Source organism: Lutra lutra, chromosome 4, assembly GCF_902655055.1.
Source record: "Lutra lutra chromosome 4, mLutLut1.2, whole genome shotgun sequence".
Classification (NCBI taxonomy): Eukaryota; Metazoa; Chordata; class Mammalia; order Carnivora; family Mustelidae; genus Lutra; species Lutra lutra.
Genome location: NC_062281.1, coordinates 162,394,248 through 162,419,209, shown reverse-complemented (window position 1 = coordinate 162,419,209; position 24,962 = coordinate 162,394,248). Strand labels below are relative to the sequence as shown.

The window sequence follows — 24,962 nt, the reverse complement described above, 5'->3', positions numbered from 1 at the left end:
ATCTTTTATACTCACCTTAAATATATTCAGTCCTTCATGACATAGTCTAGCTTTTTTCATGACCAAAACCCAATCAGGGGCATAGTCACACTGCTTCATTGTTGAATCTATGCAATCATGGTCATTTCAGCAGTCTTTTTCCCCTCTGAAATCTGTTCTTCATTAGTTCTGGTCATTGTTGCCCTGGTAAAACTGCAACACTCTATTTTTTTCAAGTCATATGTTGTGTTAATTCCCACACCCTATTCTTTGGTAAGATGCCTCACAGACATACCTGATTAAGCTTCTACACTAACTCTATGTTCTGTGCTACTGAAAATGATGGATGCTTCCATTTCTTCTTATTCTTATCTTCAATTTTCTGGACATTTTTACAGGACAATTAAACTCAAATGGACAAAATGACAACACAAAGAAGGCAACACATTACTGGTGAACAGCAAAGATATATGTGACTAAGAGTGCTGAGGAACAACTAATGCCTAATGTCAGTGGAGGTGAGGTTTTGCTGTGAAACTTAAAAAAAGTTTGGATTTTCAAAGTTTTTCAGATTTTGGAATTCCATGTAAGAGATTTTGGACATAATATACTTAATCAGCCTCCTATTGATGAATACTTAGAATATTTCAAATATCTCACAATTACAAACAACGCTGGACCAAATAACCTAGTGCAAACATCATTTCACATTTGGGTATAAATACATTTGTAAGATAAAATCCTAGAAATGAAATTGCTGGGTCAAAGGATATGTGCACTGTAATTTTCATAGATATGCCAAATTGCCCTCCACAAAGGATTACCAATCTATACTCCCAGTCCACACCTTTGCAAACACAATGTTTTATCAAAATGTTTTCTTTTATTTTGAAATAATTTCAAACTTACAGAAATGTTTCAAGAATAGTACAGAGAGATCTTTTCTTACCCCTGAAGCATTCAAAAGTAATGATACCCTATCACTCCTGAATAGTCTACACTTCTGGCAAGCAAGGAAACTCTTCTACATACCCACAATACAACCATCAAAATAAGGAAATTAATATTGATGTATTACTACCATCTACCACAGATCCTATTCAAGTTTCACCAATTGTTCCAATAATGTACTTTATAGCAAACAGATTTCAAACAAGATCATATGTTGTATTTCATTTTTCCTATCTCTTTAGTCTTTGTCATTCTGGAAAAATTCTTCAGTCTTCCCTTGACATTCATGACCTTGACACTTTGCAGATTAAACTAGTTATTTTGTAAGTATGCCTTTCAATCTGGGTATGTCTGATGTTTCCTGAAGTTCTTATAGCTTCCTAACTGGTGATATATAATTTTGACTTGACCCATTTCTGATGGTCTTAACTGTGATCATTTGATTAAAGTGATGTCTGCCAACTTTCTCTACTGTAAAGTTACACATTATCCCTTTGTGATTGACAAGTATTTTGTGGAAACATACTTTGAGATAATGTAAATATCCTTAATCAAATGTTCACCCACTAGTTTTAGCATCCATTGATGTTTCTAGGCTGAACTAAGTATTATATATAAATACAGTCTCTCCCCCGCCCAAATGCTATATTCTCATTTCATCATTCTTTCCACAATCATCAGCTGGCATTCTACTCTATTCATTTATTTGCTCAAACCAGTATAAAACTCATGGATAAAACTATTTTATTCAATGAGTTATAATAAGTTGCCATCATTACTTAACTATGCATTTATTTATAGCTTTATTGAGGTATAACTGACATACAATCACCACATATTTTAAAATGTAAAACTTGATAAATTTTGACATATGTATACCCCCAAGAAACTATCACTATAGTCAAGATAATGAACATACACATCACCCCCAAAGTTTCCTTGTCACCTTTGGTGATCCCTTCTTCCCTTCCAATAGCTTGCCCCAGCTCCCATTCCTGTGAGACTGCTGATCTTCTTTCTGTCACTATAGTGTGTATTTTCTAGAATTTTATATAAATGGAATAAAACAATATGTAGTTTTTACTTTGGTCTAGCTCCTTTCACTTAGCAATAATTATTTTGAGATTCACCCATGTTGTAGTGTGTATCAACTGTTTATTCCTTTTCATTACTGAGTAGTATTCCACCGTATGGTTATATCACAGTTTATCTGTTCACCTATGGATGTATATTTGGATTGCTTCCAGTTATTGGTTATTAAAAAGAAAGCTGCCATGAACATTCATATTAAATAATTTGTACAGATACATACTTTCCTTTCTTTGGGTAATATCTAGGAATGCAATGGCTGGACTGTATGTGTAAGGGTCCATTTAACTTTTAGGAAATTATGAAATGGTTTCTCAAAGTGGTTTGGCCACTTAAGTTCCTGCATGTTAGTATATGAAAGCTCCACTTGCTCCACATCCTTGCTAGTTCCTTGCTATAGGTTTTTGTTTTTTGTTTTTATTTAGCCATTTTCTTATTGTGATTCTGTTGCATTTCCCTAAGAACTAACAATATTGAACATTTTTTCATGTGTTTATTTTCCATCAGAATATCTTCTTTGGTAGAGTATCTCTTCATATCTTTGCTCATTTAAAAACTGGGTTATTCATTTTCTTATTACTGAGTTTTGAGAATTCTTTACATATTCTGGAGGCAAGTCCTTTATGAGATGCATGATTTGCAAATACTTCTCCTGTCTGTGGCTTGTCTTTTCTTTCTCAAGAGAGACTTCATAAAGCAAAAGTTCTTAATTTTGGTTAAGTCCAATTTATCAATTTTTTCTTTTATGGATTGTACTTTTAGTGTTTTATCTCCAAAATCTTTGCTTACCAAAAAATGAAAATGATTTTCCTAATGTTTTCTTCTAAAAGTTTTATAGTTTTAGTTTTTACATTTAGATCCTTGATCCATCATAAGTTAATTTTTGTATATGTTGTAATATCTGTTGAAAACCATCATTTTTCCGGGCTCTCTGCTCAGCAGGGAGCCTGCTTCCCTCTCTCTCTCTCTCTGCCTGCCTCTCCGTCTGCTTGTGATCTCTCTCTGTCAAATAAATAAATAAAATCTTAAAAAAAAAAAAAAAAAAGGGCGCCTGGGTGGCTCAGTGGGTTGGGCCGCTGCCTTCGGCTCAGGTCATGATCTCAGGGTCCTGGGATCGAGGCCCGCATCGGGCTCTCTGCTCAGCAGGGAGCCTGCTTCCCTCTCTCTCTCTCTCTGCCTGCCTCTCCGTCTGCTTGTGATCTCTCTCTGTCAAATAAATAAATAAAATCTTAAAAAAAAAAAAAAAAAAAAGAAAACCATCATTTTTCTCAACAGAATTGGCTTTGCCCTTTATTGAAAAAACCTAACCACATATATATGAGTCTACTTTGGGACTATCCTTTTTCATTGATTTGTCAGTCTAGCTTAACACCAACAATCCTATTTTGAATACTACAGCTTTATAAGAAGTCTTGAAATCAGGTAGTGTTAGTCTTAATACTTTTATTTTTCTTTTGAGAAGTTGTTTTTGGCTATTCTAGGTCCTCTGCATTTTCATACAAATTTTATAATCGGATAGCCAGTATCTATCCCAAAGGCTGTTGGGATTTTGACTGGAATTGCATTGAATCTATACATCAATTTGTAAAAAATCAACATTTAATAATATTGAGTCTTCTAATCCATTAAGTGTAGTATGTCTTTCCATTTACTTAGGTTTTCTTTCATTTCTCTCAGCAATATTTTATGATTTTCATTGTATAGGTTTTGGACATCTTCTGTCAAGTTTATTTTCAAGTATTTCATATTTTCTTTATACTATTTTAATAGTAATTTTTTTTAAGATTTTATTTATTTATTTGACAGATAGAGATCACAAGTAGGCAGAGAGGCAGGCAGAGAGAGAGAGGAGGAGGCAGGTTCCCTGCTGAGCAGAGAGCCCGATGTGGGGCTCGATCCCAGGACCCTGGGACCATGACCTGAGCCGAAGGCAGAGGCTTTAACCCACTGAGCCACCCAGGCGCCCCTTAATAGTAATTTTTAAAATTTCAATTTCTGATTGTTCATTGCTGGCATATTGATTTCTATATATTGATCCTGTATCCTGTAACCTTGCTAAATTCATTATTAATTCTAGTAGCTTCTTATAGATTTCATAGGATTTTTCTACACAGATGAGCATGTTATCTGAGAATAAAGACAGTTTTACTTCTTCCTTTTCTTTTTAAAAAATATTTTATTTTAAAGTAATGTCTACACCCAATGTGGGGCTTGAACCCACAGCCCTGAGATCAAGAATAGCATGCTCAAAAAAAAAAAAAAATAATAAATATTCTTTAAAAAAAAAAAAAAAAAAAAGAATAGCATGCTCCACCAACTGAGCCAGCCAGGCACCCCTACTTCTTCCTTTCTAATCTGGGTATCTTTTATTATTATCTTTTTATTGTCTTATTGTAATGGATAGAACCACCAGTTTGACATTGAATGAACATCTTTGCCTTGTTCCTGATGTTAGGAAGAAAGGATTCAATCATTTACCATTAAGTATAAGAGTAGTTGTATCTTAGATATCCTTTATCATGTTGAGGAAGTTTATTTCTTTTCCTAGTTTAAGAGTTTTTAATGTTCTTATTAGGGATTAATGTTAGATTTTTTTAAATGCTTTTTCTGTATTATTAAAATGATGAAATAACCCATGGGTTTTCTTTTTTACTCTATTAGTATGGTGAATCATAATGATTGATTTTTGAATGTTAAACTAACCTTACATTCTTGAGATAAATCCTACTTTGTTGTGATGTTTTATCTTTTTAAAATATATTATTGGATCAATCTTTTAACATTTTTATTAAGAATTTTTATACATGGGGACGCCTGGGTGGCTCAGTGGGTTAAGCCTCTGCCTTCCACTCAGGTCATGATCCCAGGGTCCTGGGATCGAGTCCCGCATCGGGCTCTCTGCTCAGCGGGGAGCCTGCTTCCCTCTCTCCCTCTGCCTGCCTCTCTGCCTACTTGTGATCTGTCAAATAAATAAATAAAATCTTTAAAAAAAAAAAAGAATTTTTATACCTGGGGTGCCTGGGTGGCTCAGTGGGTTAAAGCCTCTGCCTTCGGCTTAGGTCATGGTCTCAGGGTCCTGGGATCGAGCCCCACATCTGGCTCTCTGCTCAGCGGGGAGCCTGCTTCCTCCTCTCTCCCTGCCTGCCTCTCTGACTACTTGTAATCTCTATCAAATAAATAAATAAAATCTTAAAAAAAAAAGAATTTTTAGACCTATGCCCATAAGGATATTATTAGTCTGTAGTCTTCTTAGGATTTTTGACTGGTTGTGGTATCAGAGTAATGTTGGCTTCATAGATAGAGCTGGGAAATATTTCCTCCTCTTCAATTTTCTGGAAAAGTTTATATGGAATTGTTACGTCTTCCTTAAATACTTGGTAGAAGTTACCAGTGAAGCCATCTAGGCCTGGATTTTTTTTGTGGAAAGGTTTTTAACTACAAATTCATTTCTTTTTGATGTTCAATTCTATTTATTATTTTTATTGTAGTAAAATATATATAATATAAAATTCACCATTCTAACCATTAAGGGTACAATTCAATGACATTACATCCATTCACAATGTTGTACAACTACGGCCACTATGCATTTCCAGAACTTTGATCATCCCAAATAGAAACTCTGTACTCATTAAATAATACCTAACTTTCCCAGGCTCTGTATTCTACTTTCTTTCTCTATGAATTTCTCCTCTGTTTTGCTTTCTGCCCCTTTGAATTTATGATATTAACTTTGCCCACTTTACTTAAGTGATGTCTACCAGGTTGCTCTATAGTAGACTTGTACTTTTTTTCCTTTGTGATTGACTAAGTGCTTTGTAGAGAGATACTTTGGGACTACATAGATATCCCTTTCCTAATAAAATGCCCTCTAGTTTAGCAACCACTGATGTTTCCTTGCTGTGGCAGTTCTAGGTACCTCATATAAGCAGAATCATATATTTCTCCTTTTGTGTCTGTTTTATTTCACTTAGCATGTTTTCAAGGCTCATTCATGTTGTAGTATGTATCAGAATTCCATTCTTTTTTATTGCCAAATTAATATTCCATTGAATGCATAGATCACATTTTGTTTATCTGTACATCTGTTTATAGACGCATTTCCAACTTTTTGCTACTGTGAATAATGCTGCCATGAACACTGATGTACAAGTATCTGAGTCCAAGTTTTTGTTTCTTTTGGGTATATACCTAGCTTATCTTTATTCTTGAATGAGCTTTGGTAGTTTGTATATTTCAAGAAATTAGTCCACTTCATTTCTGTTGTTTAATTTATTGACATAAAATTGTTCACAATATTCCTTTATTATCATTTTTATGTATTTAGAATTTGTTGTGATGTCACCTTTCTCATTCTTGGGATTGGTGATTTTTTGGTCTTCTCTCTTTTTTTCTTGATCAGTCTGAATAGAGATTTCAATTTTACTCTTCTTTTCAAACAGTGTTTGGTTTCATTGATTTTTATCTACTGTTTTTTTTTTCTATATTCTGTTTATTGATTTATGCTCTGATCTTTTTTTTTTTTTTTAAAGATTTTATTTATTTATTTGACAGACAGAGATCACAAGTAGGCAGAGAGGCAGGCAGAGAGAGAGGAAGGGAAGCAGGCTCCCTGTTGAGCAGAGAGCCCGATGCGGGACTCGATCCCAGGACCCTGAGATCATGACCTGAGTTGAAGGCAGCGGCTTAACCCACTGAGCCACCCAGGCACCCTATGCTCTGATCTTTATTATTTCCTTTCCTTTGCTTTGAATTTCATTTGATCTTCTTTTTCTGGTTTCCGGTTAAGGTGGAAACAGAGCTCACTGATTTGAAACATTTCTTCTTTTCAGATACAGCATTTAATGCTAAAAATTTCCTTCTAAGTAAAGCTTTAGCTATATTCCAAAAACTATGATATGCTTTTCTTTCATTTTCCTTCAGTGCTTGGAATCTGATACTCCATGCCACGCCACTGCCACCATCACCCCACATGGATGCCTATTAATAAGTTTATTGATTTTTGCCTATAAGATTGGTGAGTAATGTTATCTCAGGGTAATTTTAATTTGCATTTCTCAAGGAATTCCAGGTATTTAATTGTTCAAAAGTTATTTGTATCTTCTTTTCTGTGAACTGTCTGATCATATCCTTATACTGTCTGATCATATCCTTTGTTCAAGTTTTGTGTTGGTGTATTGATCATTTTCATATTGATTTATCTGTATCTTTTACCTTTTCCATAATGAACATATATTTTTTGGGCAATAAGACACAACCTGAAATTATTTTTTAATAAAAAGTATCTTAAAATATCCATAGTTTCCTAGTATCAGAAAAATATTTGCAACCCACGCAAGCTAGTATTTCATTATAGCTTCTCAGGCGCTTGTTTTCATTTTTTTTTGTGGTGAAACCTACCTAGCTAACAGGGAGGTAGTATGTGAGTTTGAAAATGTGAGAGTCCACCTTAGTTGCCCATCTTCTGACAAGGAGCCCTGGAAATATCACAGGCTCTCATATCTATAGAGATTTATAACTCTATCTTAGTCATGACTTCACTGGATCTTGCAATGGCCCTGGGGAGGCTGATAGGTTCACTGACAATGAATCCCATTTTATAGATTTTGAACCCGAGGCTTGCAAAGACGAAGTGACTACATCATATGGAAGGTTAGATTTAGAAGTTATCTGAAAGATGATTTCACTCTACATACTCAGCATCTCACAATTAGTAACAAAGACAAAACTCTGTCTTGGACCTGGGTGCTCATTCTAATGACAGCAATCAAAGTGGGGATCCCTATCACTCTAAGTAGTCAAGAATAGCCTTTCTTCTTTAGGAGACCACAGACCAAGCCCTTGATAGACCATGACTGGGCCAGCATAGTGGGGGTGCTGGAGCCTAAGTTCTATCTATGCTCACCTTTGGCAGCGGTCAACATGGTGGAGGCCAGTTCACATTGCTGTGATTCCAAGTGTCCAAGCGTGAACCAGCGAGGATAACGGCTGGGCACCACAGACACCATATGGTGAGGGTGAGAAGTGTCGCCTGTAGAAGTTGAGTTTTCTAGAACAGGTAACCTAGAAGACCCAGGGAGAGTCATCAGCCGCCATCCAGACCCTTTACATCCTGAGCCACCTTAGAGAAGTTTGTTCTTTGCTGGGGAAGAACTGTGCAGGAAAGGGTTAATTAAGAGCTTTAAAGATTGTTTCTCTGTTTGTTTTTTAATGTAGGCTCCATGCTCAGGATGGAGCCTAATGCAGGGCTTGGACTCATGACCCTGAGATCAAGATCTGAGCTGAGATCAAGAGTTGGACACCTAACTGACTGAGGAACCTAGGCACCCTGAGCCTTAAGGGTTTTAAAACCTAGAATACTATACTGTATGTGAGGTGAATGTCTGGGTACTTGTAGAACTCAAGCTGAATACTTCTTACTGCAAATAGATTTGAAAGGCAGTTCGAAAGCCCCAAAATTATTTTTTAAAGTATAAGAAACATATGCTAAGGAATCCTCTGCAGTCTTTTTCTGGTTGAAGTGAAGAGCTCTCTCAGCCTTCTGATCTAACTAAAATTCTTCTGTACGATCTGCTGCATCCTAGAGGTCCACCTGCCTAAGGATCCTATTCTAGTTTGAAAATGAGATCCCCATAGCTTATTGTTCTCACGTTCTGGTATAGAAAGACTTATTTTTATTTCTTCTAGATGCATCTGGTGACCTCTGCCTAGGAACCATGACTCATTTGAGCTACAGAAGGGCTCAAACCCATTCTCATGCTGCCTAATGGGCCCCAGAGAAAAAGATACTCAGGTCTTGCGTGCTCCATATCTTCTAAAAACTTAGGGGCTTTCTCAGGTGACCCACCAGGAGTACAACCAGGGAGCCAAGTGGGTAACCAGCAAATCATTCCAGACAGGAATCCTAGATAATAGGAATATGACTGAGCAATTTTAGGGTATGCTTGGTCTAGTATTTTCAGGTCTAATAGAAGAGACAAAGAGGGAAAGAGAAGAAAGTGAGATAAAGAAAAAGAGCAGTGGAGATTTCTGCTTTGATGGAAGCAACTGGGCTGGGAAAGGGCTACCCACCTCATGGCACGTAAGGCTAATTTATAGGACAGGTCTGGATCATGAGGCAGCAGAGCTGAGAACAAATACTTGGCAAAGGTATGCATGGGAACACTCTCTCGGTGAATGACTTCTCCTAGACCACTGAAGGGGCCTCCTGCAGGAAGAAGATAGGACAACCAGTTATTTATCTACATGCTTCTATTTGCCAATCTGGACTTGAACTGTAGGATCCTGCACGTGTTTGCTAGCCCTAGGAACCTGAACTATACTTTAATGTAAAAAATGATTCTGTATAGTGCTCTGTTACAGAGGGGAACTCAGAGTTACAAGCCTAAGGTACTATGACAAAACCCTTCTCTACTTACCCTCCAGGAGTAAGATGCACTGTTTCTGCAGTGTTCGCACTAGCTCATTGTCCAGCTGTAGCTCCTGAAGTCGACTCAGGAGCTGTTCCTCGTTACGGCACACCTTGTCCTGTGTGTAGAGGCCTTCAGGCATCACTCTCTGCTGACCCATCCCCATCAGAGCAACTTCCAGGGCCAATGACAGGTAGGACTCATGGCTGTTTGGGCAGCCTGTAGCCACAGGTACATGCTGGTACACAGGGGGCCTGCTTTCATTCATATCTGAGGGCAACATGGGACCAGATTCTTTAGGTCAGTTCTGTGGATTCTTTTGCTCCTCTCTCCCTCCCACTTTGGAATACAGTTAGGTCAGCAGATGCCACAGGGAAGCTGAGTCAAAACCCCAGAGCAGTAAGGAAAATATACTGAAAAAAGATTACACAGAGCCACAGAGATTCCCAACTCCTTCCCAATATGTGAACTGGCTAGACCAGTTGGGGAAGAAGTGGATCTTATATTAATCTTTTGCTAACACATTATGTAATACATGATTATCTGTTGGGTTCTTTTTGTTTGTTTGGTTTTTTTTTTTTTTTTTTCTATTACACTAGAGTATGAGCACTTAAAGGGAAGAGACGTTATCTTATTGCCCTATGCATCTCCAGGGTCTGGTATGTGAAAGGAGCTAAGTGTATGTCCTTGGTGAATACATTTCAAGTGCAGTCTCAGGTTTTTGAGATGTAAGTGTCACTGTGCAGATGAAACAGACCAAAGATGATGATTTCTTTTCAGGTGATTAGAGGGAAGATAAGGGCAGCTCTAGCTCAGATTGGGGACACTCACTGTATCTCTACCCAGAGAGATCCAAATCCATCTGTTTAAACTATTACTTTTGTAACACTTGCAATTTCTTTGTAATTATTACCTTCTGTGTTCCATCTCTGGGTTCAAAGTTTTAGAAAATGAGCACAGGTTTAAAGTCTTACAGGGGTTTAGAGTCTTGTTTCTTTTCTTTCCTCTTCACTCATCTGGTTAAATATTTATGGAAAACTATTAAATGAGTGGTATTGCACTAAGTGCTGGGATCACAAAGATAAGTAAGTCATAATTTCTACTTTCAAGGAACTGAAGTCTAGTAAGATACTCACTTGTAAACAAATTGTGCTGCAGTGGGCTAAACACTATAATAGATGGATGTATAAAATATAGTGATGGCATAAAATTCTGTCTCTAGTCTTTGCTACACTGAGACTACTAAGATTCTTCCCTTCTAGTTCTATTCTTACTGGTAAAATCAGAATATAACCATCACGAGGAAGAAAGTTCAAAGAAAACATGAGAGTATTATGCAATTATAAGGGTTACACACATTCTTTTTTTCGGAAGTTCTTTTCCACTTCAAGACTGCTCCAAGACTTGGCCTCTGCCTCCTGAACACTATCGCTCTTCATATTCACTTTGGATTACACTTGTTAGGTATTCATGGTATGGAAGTGAGAGGAGCAAAGAAAAGCTGGCAAGGGGAAATAGAAGAATAGGATGGGGCCAGTCTACGGGGTGGGAAAGGAAGGTGGGAAAGAGATGAAGCCCAAGGAAACCTCTCAGGGCAGGTCCAATTTGGATAAGAGGACAAAGGCTGCAGGAAATGTAGACAGAGTCAGACAGGGAAGGGAGAGCTACCAAGGACAGTTCTAGCTCTTCTCAGGCTGACCCCTGTACCTGACACTTCCAGATAGCCATCATCATTCAGACGACAGGCCTCAGTCAAAGTGAGAAACAGGCAGCCAATGGGATCCAGGGGGTGGCCCACCCAGCCTTCCAGGTTTGTGATGGTTGTGGTTCCTCTCTGTAACAGTTCTGGAAACAACAGATCCAAATTTCAGAAATTGATAGGGACACATTGCTCTCTGTCCCTGTCTGAGTCTTCTCATTAGCAACTTAAAAAAATCTTCCCCCATTGTCCTGCCTTGGGCGGTCACAAGTTTATTAGCTATAAGGTCTTGAAGTCTGCATTTAGACTTCTTGCTTGCAGCACACATAACGTAAATATAGTTTTACAGTTTAAAGAGGGTCTTATACCAGATCTTACTGGGCCTTCCAAATGCCTGTGAGGGATGCAGATCAGCATTATTATTCCCATTTTGTAGATTAAAAAAACCCTGAGATTTATAGAGGTAAAGCGAGGTATTCCACACAGCAGGTAGAAATTCCCTAGCTCCTGCCAGTCCATGAAACTTATAGCCCCTGAAGATTCTCATCAGCCCCAGCCTGAGAAGTTAAGATGGCTCCTTATCACCACTATACCTTTCTTCTGATGCTTGTAGATTTCCAGCTGCCGTTGCTGCTGCAACCTCAGAGTATTGATAATGGCCACTGTGAGTCTGAGGGCCTCTTTTGGATAACCATGGGAGCGCAGAGCATCGACCCGAGCACAGGCTGTAGGCACATGCTCTACCAGATGAGAAGAAAATATTTTGGTTGGGTTAGATTTCCTAATGAGGAAGATTCATGTTTGACAAAGGGGGTTTGTGTTTTGCTCAATTCCTAAAATTCAGCTGATATCTACTGTGTACCAAGACCCATGTTTTATCTTTTAAGAATACACAGTTGAATAAGTCACAGGCACTACCTTCAAAGAGCCACCATGCGGCCTCTGTAGAGTGGTATGGTGTAGAAAGGAACACACAACTAGGATAATAAAATGTAGTACCTCTTTGTGACCTTGTACTATGAGAACTCAGTGGAGGTAGCAGCTAACTGCCTAAAGAGAAAGGCCTCATTCATTTATTAATCCTACATTCCTGAGAACCTATTTTATGCCAGTTTGCTTGCCAGGCAAAGGAAGTACAAACGTAAATAAGAAATGGCTACTTGCCTCAAAGACCTCACAAATGATACATAAACAGATCATTATAAAACAGTTAAAAGTAAACAACATGATAGTAATATATACAGAGAGAAAATAATATTTGAGCTGCACTTTGTAGAACTAGCAAGATTTTAATTAGGTAGACAAACAGGAAAAGGCATTTCCAGCAAAAAAGAACATATAAGCAACGGCATATAAATAAAACATAAGAAGTATTCTATAAAGCATCTTTTGAGTGTAACAAATAGTTCTGTGCAGAGTTAAGTTATGTCACCAGAGACTGCCTAGAAATGTAGAGTCTGGTATGCCATACTAAGGAGATTGGATTTAACTTAAGGATAATGGAGGGCCTCAAAAGCTTAAAAATGGGCAAGTGATTATAATGAGATTAATGGTTCATTGTGCGATTTTTTTTAATTTAAATAGGCTCCATGCCCAGTGTAGAGCTCAATGCAGAGCTCAAACTCATGACCCTGAGATCAAGACCTGAGCTGAGATCAAGACCAACTGAGCAAAGCAGGTGCCCCCATTTTGTGATTTATTTTAAAGATAACATTAAAAGTCAGAAATAACTGCAGAAAATTTGAAAATACAGATAAGCAAAATATAAAGTAAAAATCAGAGATAACCATTATTTCCAGTATTGTGTGTATGTATGCATTAAGTATGTGTGTGTATATATATTCTGATTGTGTATATATATACATGGAATGATATGATCATTATTTTTTATAAGATGTTATTTACTTATTTGTCAAAGAGAGAGAGAACAAGCAAGCAAAGGCAGAGAGAGAAGCAGGCTCCCCACTGAGCAGAGAGTCTGATGCCGGGCTTGATCCCAGGACTCTGGGATCATGACCTGAGCCGAAGGCAGCCGCTTAACCGACTGAGCCACCCAGGCATCCCTTATTATTATTTTTTAAAGATTTATTTATTTTAGAGAGAGAACATGAGCAGGGGGAGGGGCAGGCAGAAGGAGAGGGAGAGAGAGAGAGAAAGAGAGAGATGGAGAGAAGCAGACTCCCCTCCACGTTGGAAAGAGCCCAACGTGGGGCCCTATCTTATGACCTTGAGACTCTTAACAAACTGAGCCACCAGGTGCCCTCATGGGATAATACTATAATTAATGTTTTGTAACTGGGTTTTTTCTCTGAATAATGTATTATAAAATTTTTTTATATCATTAAATATACTTCTATAACATTAAAAATGCGGATATACCATTCCTCTGAAAATATGGATATAATCCACTGAGTCAATCAGTCTCCTACTGTTGGACATTCAAATTATTTCCAATTTTTCTCATCTGTACATTATTTATGTCCATGCTCTAATAAAGCCCCTAGCTTTACACATATTCTTAGTTAATTATAGTTCAGGATAAATTCCTAGATGTAGAATTCCTGGGTCAAATGGTATGAATGTATTTTAACAGCTTTTGATAAGCATTATTGAAATACCTTTCAGACAGGGTATAAGCACTTACATTCCTACTAGAAGTAAATGAGAATAACTATCTCCATGTAACTTTTCCCACACCATAAACTAATTATCTTTACTTCAAAAATCTCTGACCATTTGACAATCAAAAAATGGTAATTCAGTGTTGTTGTTTTTTAAAGATTTTATTTATTTATTTGACACAGAACGATCATAAGTAGGCAAAGAGGCAGGCAGAGAGAGAGGGAGGCCGACTCCCTGCTGAGCAGACAGCCTGATGTGGGGCTCGATCCCAGGGCTCTGAGATCATGACCTGAGCTGAAGACAGAGGCTTAACCCATTGACCCACCCAGGCGCCCCAATTCAGTGTTGTTTTGATTTTCACATTTTCACCTTTGTTTACTGAGGAGGTGCATATGATTTCACACACTTGTTAGATTTATGTTTTGGACATGTTAGATCTGAGAAGAGGAAAGGTGACCAAAGGAGACTTCAGATAGTGGCCCACAGTGAGTTTGGGCAAGGCTTTTAAGAGAGATAGGGACATATGCATATTCAGCAAGATTTTTTTTTTTTTTAAAGATTTTGTTATATTTATTTGATACAGAGAGAGAGGCCACAAGAACACAAGCAGGGAGTGCAGAAGAGGGAGAAGCAGTCTCCTTACTGAGTAGGGAGCCTGATGCGGGGCTCAATCCCAGGACCCCGGGATCATGACCTGAACCGAAGACCAGACGCTTAACCAACTGAGTCACCGGGGTGTCCCTGCATATTCAGCAAGATCTTGAGAAAGACAAAGAAATGTAGTGAATGATGAAGGTAAGGAATTGGGAGAAGATATAAAAATGTATGTCATTGTTTTAAGACTCAGAAAATTAGTATTTTTTAAAAGTGTCTGTTTTGGAATGGGCATCCTGTGATAAAGCAAAGAAGAGATTGACATATAGCCAGAGGAATCTTTAAACCCACAATGGAACAGCTCTGTTCCTTTATAATGAAGGAAGGAAGGGAAGGTGGAAAGGAGGAAAGGAAGACAGCTTGGTAACAAATGCAGATAGTGCTCTAGCTACTAGCACAGAGTAATTTAAGTTTCAGAATTAGTGCCTTTTTGCAAAATATATTAATTTCAGAGTGGATTATAACATTGCTCTGCAACTGTTGACTAAGAGCCTATGAACTGATGTTTAATGGTTTTATGAGTACTCTTTGAGATTTATTAACTCCTTTCCCCTCCTAAAACTCAGGAAACAACACAAATTCCTCTGTTTGAGGTCATTATACCTCAGCTAAGTACACATGGAAGTAGCTGAGGCTTCACATAAATACCCCGAGTCCCTAGTTAAGGCCCAAAAGATCTGTCCAAATTGGAGTTGTGTTGCCAGCTCCAATGTAGTTCTGGCCTGGCACAAGGTAAGACTGAGCTCTGAAATTTTTAGAGGAGACGAGAGGTACACTTACCAAGCCACAGCGGCTGGCCTTGGGAATTAAACAGTAGTCTCTCACTTTCCTGCTGGCAGGCAGGAGCTGTATATATATCGCTGCTTATTATTCGCTGTAAGTGGCTGTCCTGCCAATGTAATTCACGGCCCTCGATGGCTCTAGTGAACACTGTTCGTCTTGGTCTGGATAAGGAGTCTGGGGAAAGAAAGACATGCAGCAGTTCAGTGACAGGTAATCTGAAGCTCTAACGCTTCTGTCTTCTTCAGAGTGGGAGGATGAGAAGAGTAGTATGTGGTTCGTGAGAGCAGCCACTCTGCCATCTGTCTGGGTGCTTGTTGTGCTGCCTCTTTATCGGCTAGCCCTTAATGTGGCTGTGCCCTCTATGGCAAGATCCTTTCTACAGAGACCTATGGCTGCCTTTCCAGTCTACAGAAGACCAATTTCTCCTAGGACTGGGGGCCACATGAAAAAGAAGAGAGACAGTGGTGCTCAGCTGCTCAATTATGAGGATACCAACCGCTTCTCTAGAAGTCAGAGGAAGAGAGACAGCTAGATAATTCCCCTGGCCAATCCATAACCTGTCTCATTTACAGCTGACCCTTATCAGACTAAAGACTTCATGTAATTTATATTAAAAGCTGAAAAAGGGTGCAAGTCCTATGTATTCTGGTCCCTTTATCACACTGATATCTATAGGCTTACAGTCTTGTTCTTGAATATGAAAAACTGATGCTGACAAAAGACTAATTAAATTAACATGGACTCTTACCATGCCATCTCTCTTCAGGAAAAAGTCTTCAAGGAAACCAAAACGGTTTAGACATAATAGGCTCAACTTTTAAGGGTGGTATGGAGGAAGATCAAATGAAAGATATGTCATCATAAACTCTGGAGACAGGAGGCCTCATGGAAACTACATTTAAAGAAATTAAAAACTAACAAACAAACCAACCAATCAACCATAAAGGATTATTTAATTTACTCTCTGCCAGATTAAGGACAAGTGGTCTGGGATCAAGTACTAAAATACTATACAGATGTTTCCAGAGATGCCCAAATGAGCTATACATCCACTGAGTCTGTGCAAAAAAACTGGGAGGGAAAGCCAGAGGATTCAAAATGAACATGAAAGAAATGAAGAAATGAACATATTCATTCATTAGGCAAAAGTCCTTAGAATATGTTCATCTCTTCAGAATTTGATATATTCCATAGAGTGTGGGTTTAGAGGGTTAAATAAGAATAGCATGACAATATCTACTGAAATGTCTTCTCCCTCAAGTTGTCCCTCAGTAGAAGCACAATGTACCTCCTACTGGCTGCAGTCTAAACCCCTCTCTTGCTGAACTGAGATTCTACCTTGGGTCTTAGCCCACAGTAGGGATTAGGCTCCCAATATTCAACAAGTCCGTAAATAATGAGCACCTACTTGTTCTAGGTGCTGAGGATATATAAAGTCTCTGCCTTCATGGAACTTTACATGTAAATGGGCAGAGATAGTTCAATAAATATACAGTATATCAGATATATGAGATGGTTTTGAGTGCTTTAGAAAAGACTAAAGCAAAATTAGGGAGAAAGGCAAGCTGGTGTTGGGTGGTGGTTATTGTTTTATATAGAATGGTATCTAATAAGGTAACATTTGAACAGAGACTTTAAGCCTGATATCTAAGATAACTAAGGGAAGAGCATTCTAGGCAAAAAGGAATAGCAAATGCTAAAATCCTAAGGTGGGTACATATTTGGAGTGTTGGAAGGTAGCAAGGAGGTCAGTGTACTGAGAGTGGAATGAGCAAGCAGGAAAATTATACGAGATAAGGTCAGAGAGATTCTAGAAAGTCAGATCATTGAGGACCTTACAGGCCATGAGTAAAAGATGAGAAGCCACTGGAGGGCTTTGAGCTGTTAAAGGTGTATGATGCGACCTGCTTTTTAAAAGGTTAACTGGCAACAGTATTGAGACTAGACCATGAGGTTGAAGGGCAAAAGCAGGATGGGCAATTAGGAGGTCACTGCAATAATCTGTGAAAATGATGGCAATTTGGCCAGAGTAATAAGCAGTAGAGGTCATAAGAATATATGGATTCTGATGGACAGAAGACATGAACAGACAATTTTCCAAAGAAGATATCCAGATGGCTAATAGGCACATGAAAAAAATGCTCAATGTCACTCATCATCAGAGAAATACAAATCAAAACCACAGTAAGATACCATCTCACACTTGTCAAAATAGCTAAAAGTAATAACACAAGAAACAGTAGGTATTGGCGAGGATGCAGGGAAAGGGGAATCCTCTTGCACTGTTGGTGGGAATGCAAATTGGTACAGCCACTCTGGAGAACCGTTTGGAGGTTCCTCAAAAAGTTAAAAATAGAGCTACCCTATGTCCCAGCAATTGCACTACTCGGTATTTACCCAAAGGATACAAAAATACAGGTAACAAAGGGGAACATGCACCCTGATGCTTAGATATAGCAGCACTATCAACAACAGCCAAACTATGGAGAGAGCACAAATGTCCATGGACTGATGAATGGATAAAGATGTGTACACACACACACACACAGCCATCAAAAAGAATGAAATGTTGCTGTTGGCAATGATATGGATGGAACTAGAGGGTATTATGCTAAGTGAAATAAGTCAGTTAGAGAAAGAAAAATACCATATGATTTCAGTTATATATGGAATTTAAGAAACAAAACAAATGAACATATGGGAGGAGGGGGGAAAACAAAAAAAGAGAGAGGGAAACAAACCATAACAGACTTTTAAATATAGAGAACAAACTGAGGGGTAATCGAGGGATGTGGGTAGGGGATGGGCCAGAAGAGTGATGGGTATTAAGAAGGGCACTTGTTAGGATGAGCACTGGATGTTGTATGTAAGTGATGAATCACTGAAATCTATTCCTGAAACCAATATTGCACTGTATGTTAGCTAAGTAGAATTTAAATAAAAATCAGGAAAAAAGAAAAAATATATGGATTCTGGATATATTCTGAAGGTAAAGCCAAATAGGATTTGCTCATGGTTTGGATCTCAAGTGAAGGAGAAAAAGAATCAAGAATGAACCCATGGTTTTTGCTTTTTTTTTTCTTTTAAAGATTTTATTTATTTATTTGACAGAGATCACAAGCAGTCAGAGAGGCAGGCAGAGAGAGAGGAGGAGGCAGGCCCCACACTGAGCAGAGAGCCTGATGCAGGCTTGATCCCAAGACCCTGAGATCATGACCTGAGCTGAAGGCAGAGACTTTTTTGACCCACTGAGCCACCCAGGTGCCCCAGACTCCAAGGTTTTTAAGACAGACTTGCCATATGTGGAGATAGGGAAGACTGTAGGAGGAGCAGGTTTAGGTGGGGCTTGATAGATAAGAAATCTAAGTAGAAATATTGAAAAGGGAGTTGAGCATATAAGTCTGGAGTTGGGATTTAAAGTCTGGTCAAGACAATATAAATTTGGGAGTAGTAGTATACAGATGATTATCAAAACAATGCAATCACAAAGGGAGTTTGTATATAGAGAGAAGTGGTTTGATGACAAGAGCCCTAGGCACTCTAACATTTTCTGTTAGGAAGAAGGGAGGGGACAGTAAAGGAGGCTGAGAAGGAGGAACCAATGAAGAAAGTTAGAGCAGAACCAAGAGAGCAGTGTCTTGGAAATAAGATGAAAAAGGTGTTTCAAGAAGAAATTAAACAATTCTAACAAATAGTGCTAATGAGCCACTACATTTGACAATGTTTAGCATCAGTGACCCATACAAGAGCAGTTTCAATAGCAGAGAGATGAAAGCTGACTAGAATGGAGAATATGAGAAGTAGAGATGATAAATATGTACTATTCTTTTAAATTATTTTTCTTAATTCTACCACTTATTTCTACTACCTCAGGGAAATAGGGTAGTAGCCAGAGAGGCATATGGGAACAACATGACTGTGTTTTGTTTTATGATGAGAGAGAAAGCAATGTACTTATATATTCATAGGAATAATCCAAACAAATCTGTAAAACAGGGAATAGAAAAGATAATTCCCGGAGTTCTATCCTGGATAAAAGAGAAGGAATAGGATCTTGAGAATAGGTAGAGGGCTTGGGCTTAGAAGCACAAGTAAAAATGGGGAGAGGAAGGGGCGCCTGGGTGGTTCAGTGGGTTAAAGCCTCTGCCTTTGGCTCAGGTCATGATCCCAGTGTCCTGGGGTCAAGCCCCACATCGGGCTCTCTGCTTGACGGGGAGCCTGCTTCTCCGCCTCTCTCTGCCTGCCTCTCTGCCTACTTGTGATCTCTGTCTGTGAAATAAATAAATAAATAAATCTTAAAAAAACAAACAAACAAACAAAAAAAACGGGGAGAGGAAGACTGGATGGGCACAGACAGAAGAAGATGTAGTGAGAGAGTCATGGAAATTCTCTTATGATTGCTTCTATATTCTCAGTGAATAGGAAGCAAGGTTATCAGCTGAAAGTGAGGAAGGGGAGGAAATAAAGTTTTCAGGGAAAGATGCATGAAATAGTAATTTAGAAGAGTGAAAGAATGCACAGATTAAGGAAATGTCTGGACAACACTATGGACCCATTTAAAATCAGTGGTCATAAACTTAAAATAAGACCAGTTACCATGCTTACGTTTCTTTTCATCATGTTCAGCAGTGTGGGCGTGCACTGAGGAATTAGAGAGTGACACTGAACTAATAAGTTTAGTGTTTTGCTATCTGTGTGAAATGAAGGGAAAAAGAAGTTTGAGCGTGTATGTGAGGGAATGATTATAATGATTCACCAAGAAATCAGGAGGAAAACAAGGCTACCAGGAGAATGAAAAAGTGGTAGGATCAAAAGTCCTAGCGGATCAAAGAATTATTGGAACTGGGATACTAGAGAAAATAGGTCAGCAAGACTGTTGATGGTATTGACAGCTGCCTGAAATTGAGATCATGAAGAAGGTATAGTTATTGGCAATGACAAGGTTTAGGGTATGATCTTGGGATTGTACGGCTCAATTATGTGGGAAGATGAGACTATTAAAAGAGAGGAAGTCAAAGAACTGAGAGGCTAGGTTTTGGAAGGATCATCTGTGTGGCTAATGAAATTATCAACAATTATGATAGAAGCAGTAACAGAAAGCAGTATCACTGAGCCAATAGCCAAAATCTTCAAGGAAAGAGGGGGATTGACACAGAGATCTACAAATATCAAAACCAGAAGGGTAGCAGATAGTATATTTTGACAGCATGAACTTTAAAGCTGGGGGGTGTTTTAGGAAGGAGGAAAGGATAATGATATAGAAATGGCAATGAAGAATAAGTGGGACCCCCATTGCTCCATTAGGTATAGAGACCTGAGAGCTAAATCAGCCACAACTTGAAGCAAGATGTTGCAGAAGAAACAACATCCTCAAATGAGAACCAGTAACAACAAGTAACCAGTATGATAAGGAAGAAACTACCGGACTAGAGGCATGTCTTTATATGCTTTTGACTCTCTATGCCAATCCCAAACCAATACTAAAGGGATGATGTGTTGTGGAGATTAGAGGAATGCCAGTAAAGTGTAGCTTAAGGAAGTGGCAAAACTATAACTTTTCAAACTACTGTTACTTTTGTTGCTTTAGATATACTGACAATCAGTTATGGTACAGTAGACGAAGACCTGGCCGGAACAATAATTTAAGTGATTTTCTCCTTGAGATTAAAAATCCCAGATTTATCACTTAAACTAGAAGGACCACATGTAAAATCAATATCTGACAAAAAATCTCCTACCAGTAAAGGTTCCCAATGGGCTAAAGAGCAATCAGTTGCCAAATAGCAAACAGCCTGAGTTAGATGAATTAAAACTGACGTTTTAACACTGAGTGATGCTCAGTGTTACCTGCAGGCCAGGGGCTCAAAAGGCAGAGTGTAAAGTATCACTGTACTAGATTTGTCTTAAAATGGGGCAAGGGTCCTAGCAGTAATTTGGGAAGATAATCCAACCTAGGTATCAGCTGTATAAAAAAAATTTGAGGAAAACAGAGAAAAGTAAGAAAAGCAATTGTCAGGGCATTTTTAAAAACCGTTTTTAAAAATAAATAAATACTGTTTTTTGCAGGCCTTCCATCCTTCCCTTGAGGTAGGCCTTCTAAGCTAAAACCAACCCCAACTGAGGACAAGATCCATTAGACATGCAGAACTTGAAAGGTAAAGAGGATTCATGCAGGAGGCTCTAGGAATTTATGGTGGGCACTATAAGAACACTCAGATATGGAAAGACACAGCATCCCCAAAATGTCAAAGGTAAAAAGCTTACCCTTATTCAAGATAAACAAAAGGACAGGCTTTTCTTACTGAGAATGGCAATACTGATAGCCAACTGTCTGGCCACCTTTGTTCTAGAGCTTTACCCTCCCACCTTTTGGAGTTCTGGCACAGAGACCCCAGAAGGATATATGGCTCACCTGGGCTGTGACTGGCATTCTGGGGAAGTGCATTGGTGATGTTGGGCAGCTCATGCCCATAGTTCCCATCCTCCAGGGGACAGACATCCAGGTCACTCCACTTCTGCAGCTGCTGTAGCCAACAGGACTTTTCCTCCAGCTTGCAATGTGGATTTAAAATGATGCATACCCATAAGGCCCCTGGAAATAAAGCAACCAACAATCTTGATATCTTTCCTCTGATGTATGTGTCAGCTTTAATTTTTCAGGCTACTCTTTTCTTCCATTTCTGGTTGGTAGGAAGAGTTTCCAAAATATCAGCTTTTCTTAATATAAAAAAATCAAATCTGCTAAAGTTTTCAGAAATGGCTTATTTTTCCTCCCTAAAGCTTTCTTAAAGCAGTGATTATCTGGATATCTGGATGTGTGCCTATAATGATGAATAAGACAGATTTGGACTTGAATTCTGAGCTCAGATTTGTAGTCCAACATACTATTTATTAAGAGCTTTCTATGTTCAAGGCCTATTCTCCTACTGGAGAATAAGACACTGTTCCAACCCCTGAGGAGCTGCCCAATGGGGGAGATAGATTAATAAACATAAAGTCAATTGAATAAGATAGGTGTTAAGATAAAGATATGTTCATGGTGGGGTGCCTGGGTGGCTCAGTGGGTTAAGTGTCTGCCTTTGGCTCACGTCATGATCCTGGAGTCCCAGGATTGAGTCCCACATTGGGCTCCCTGCTCAGCGGGGGAGTCTGCTTCTCCCTCTGCCTCTCCTACCCTGGCTTGTGCTCTCTTTCTCGCTCACTCTCTCTCTCTGTCAAATAAATAAATAAAATCTTTAAAAAAAGAAGGTATGTTCAGGGTAAAACAGCAGCATATAGGAAGGACACTTAGCAGAAGGACAAAGGTCATAAAGGAGGTGCTCAAAAAACATCAATTTTTGATTAGTTGACCTTGGAGTTTTTGAACTTCAAATCCCTCAACTGTAAAACTGACAGCATAGAAAAACTACTCTGTAGCGATAGTGTGACAATTAAATGAAATAACATTTGTAAAAGGCCTAGCATATTACCTGGCACATAGCAGAATTTTAGTATTTCCTTTTTCCAAGAAAATTTATTTCAACTTGGATTTTGATACTGCTGATCAACCATGATGCCTTAAAACTATCACATTCTTCGATCTCTGTCACTATAGCTGAGTATCACATTTTCCATATGACCAGTAGCTACCTTTTCTCTTACCATTCACTTTTCTTTTAAAGCAAAGCTGCCTTTTTTCAAGGTTGGCTATGTGACTGAGCCAGATGCATTCTCAATCTCAAATCTGCAAAAAAACCTGGCTGCAGAATATCTTAAGTTTAAAATCCTTTGGGATGAAGCTACATCTTTGGACAGAGGTACTTTCAAAAACTATTTCAAGGCCTGTTAAGCTCAAATAGGAACGTTTTAAAGGATATTTTTAGCCCCACTATCAGATACTACTTGAAATATAGATACTACTTGAAAATGGTGAAAATTCATTTCTATTGACTCAGTTTTAAAAATCTACCATGAAATATAAACTATACTATGTAATAAAATAGTATTATATTATGATAACTCTCAAGAGAATTATAGTTAGGAGTCACCCAAATAATAATTAAAGTATGGCAAATGTTATCACAGACATACATAAAATCCTATGACAATACATGGATGGAGCAATGATTTCTGCATATGGGGTCAGAAGAAGCTATAGAAAGGATATGACATATGAGCCTGAAGAATAAACATGAATTAATTCTGGTTAAAGATACCTAACCACTTATAGCAGCAATGGCCAAAATAGCCAAACTATGGAAAGAACCTGGATGTCCATCAACAGATGAATGGATAAAGAAGATGTGGTGTATACACACACACACACACACACACACACACACACACACACACACACAATGGAATACTATGCAGCCATCAAAAGAAATGAAATCTTGCCATTTGCGATGACATGGATGGAACTAGAGGGTATTATGCTTAGTGAAATAAGTCAATCAGAGAAAGACAACTATCATATGATCTCCCTGATATGAGGAAGTGGAGATGCAATGGCGGGGGGAGGTTAGGGGGGTAAGAAAAGAATAAATGAAACAAGATGGGATCGGGAGGGAGACAAACCAAAAGAGACTCTTAATGTCACAAAAGAAACTGAGGGGGGTTGGGGGGAGTGGGGGAGGGAGAGGGTGGTGGGGTTATGAACATTGGGGAGGGTATGTGCTATGGTGAGTGCTGTGAAGTGTGTAAACCTGGTGATTCCCAGACCTGTACCCCTGGGGCTAATAATACATTATATGTTTATAAAATATAAAAAAATTATAAAAAAGACATGTACACATAATTACTAGCACTTAATTAGCATAAGGGATTTTTAAAAATGTGTTTACTCGGGGCGCCTGGGTGGCTCAGTGGGTTAAGCCGCTGCCTTCGGCTCAGGTCATGATCTCAGGGTCCTGGGATCGAGTCCCGCATCAGGCTCTCTGCTCAGCAAGAAGCCTGCTTCCCTCCCTCTCTCTGCCTGCCTCTCTGTCTACTTGTGATCTCTCTCTGTCAAATAAATAAATAAAATCTTTAAAAAAAATAAAAATAAAAATGTGTTTACATGTGTATTTCCTTCTCTAGAGTGTTCACTCTTTGAGGACAGGGACATTGTACTTATTTTTGTATTCCCAGTGTCTGGCACAAACTTGGTACTCAATAAATGTTTATAAAATGAAAATAAAAGGAACACAATTGTTTATTAAAAAAAAAAAAAAGATACCTAACCACTACTTCCTTCTGAAACCTCACTAAAATGAAAATAAAGGGATAAAAATAGGCATAAACTCACACAGTTACAGGGAATGGGAGAGATAAAACAGAACAGCCACAGAATTTTAGAATCTGTAAAGTCTGTGGTTGAGTGATAGCTGACTTAGAAAAACAAAGTTGAAACCTCCACCAGCAGTTAGGAAAACCCAGAAGCACAACTGATTCAGGCTGCAGAACCCTGCTGAAAGTGGAGCTGAATTTAGTAAAATTGGTTAGAAATTTGTCAAAGTTCTCAGGCTTGCAGAATTCCTCCTCTGTTCAGAGTATCAGAGTGCCTGCTCCTTCCTTCGCCTGGATGAAGACCAGAGTTTTACTCACTGGGAAGGGTGATTCAGACAGGCTCTGGATTGGAAATACTATGCACAGTCAAGAGTGGGGTGTCCTTCCTAAAAACTGAAGGATTAGGGAAGATATATATATTGAACAAATTGATACCTCCCAACCCAACCCTCTTTCTCCACTTGATTCTAAGAAGACTGTGACAAGTTTATAACTCAGAGACAAGAGACTGGAGGATTCATCTCTGGAAA

The 24,962-nt window shown here is 38.6% G+C and overlaps 1 protein-coding gene across 2 annotated transcripts in view; it reads right to left on the bottom strand.

Moving 5' to 3' along the window:
• Positions 1-24,962, bottom strand: part of ZSWIM5 (zinc finger SWIM-type containing 5) — a 224,171-nt gene that overhangs the window by 15,578 nt on the left and 183,631 nt on the right. For both annotated transcript variants that reach the window (XM_047724649.1, XM_047724650.1), the window contains exons 5-11: positions 21,599-21,778; positions 15,184-15,360; positions 11,721-11,867; positions 11,136-11,273; positions 9,438-9,698; positions 9,091-9,226; positions 7,925-8,082 (exon numbers count right to left, since the gene is read on the bottom strand). In XM_047724649.1, coding sequence (XP_047580605.1) covers positions 7,925-8,082; positions 9,091-9,226; positions 9,438-9,698; positions 11,136-11,273; positions 11,721-11,867; positions 15,184-15,360; positions 21,599-21,778 — 1,197 coding nt within the window. The remainder of the gene's footprint in view (positions 1-7,924; positions 8,083-9,090; positions 9,227-9,437; positions 9,699-11,135; positions 11,274-11,720; positions 11,868-15,183; positions 15,361-21,598; positions 21,779-24,962) is intronic.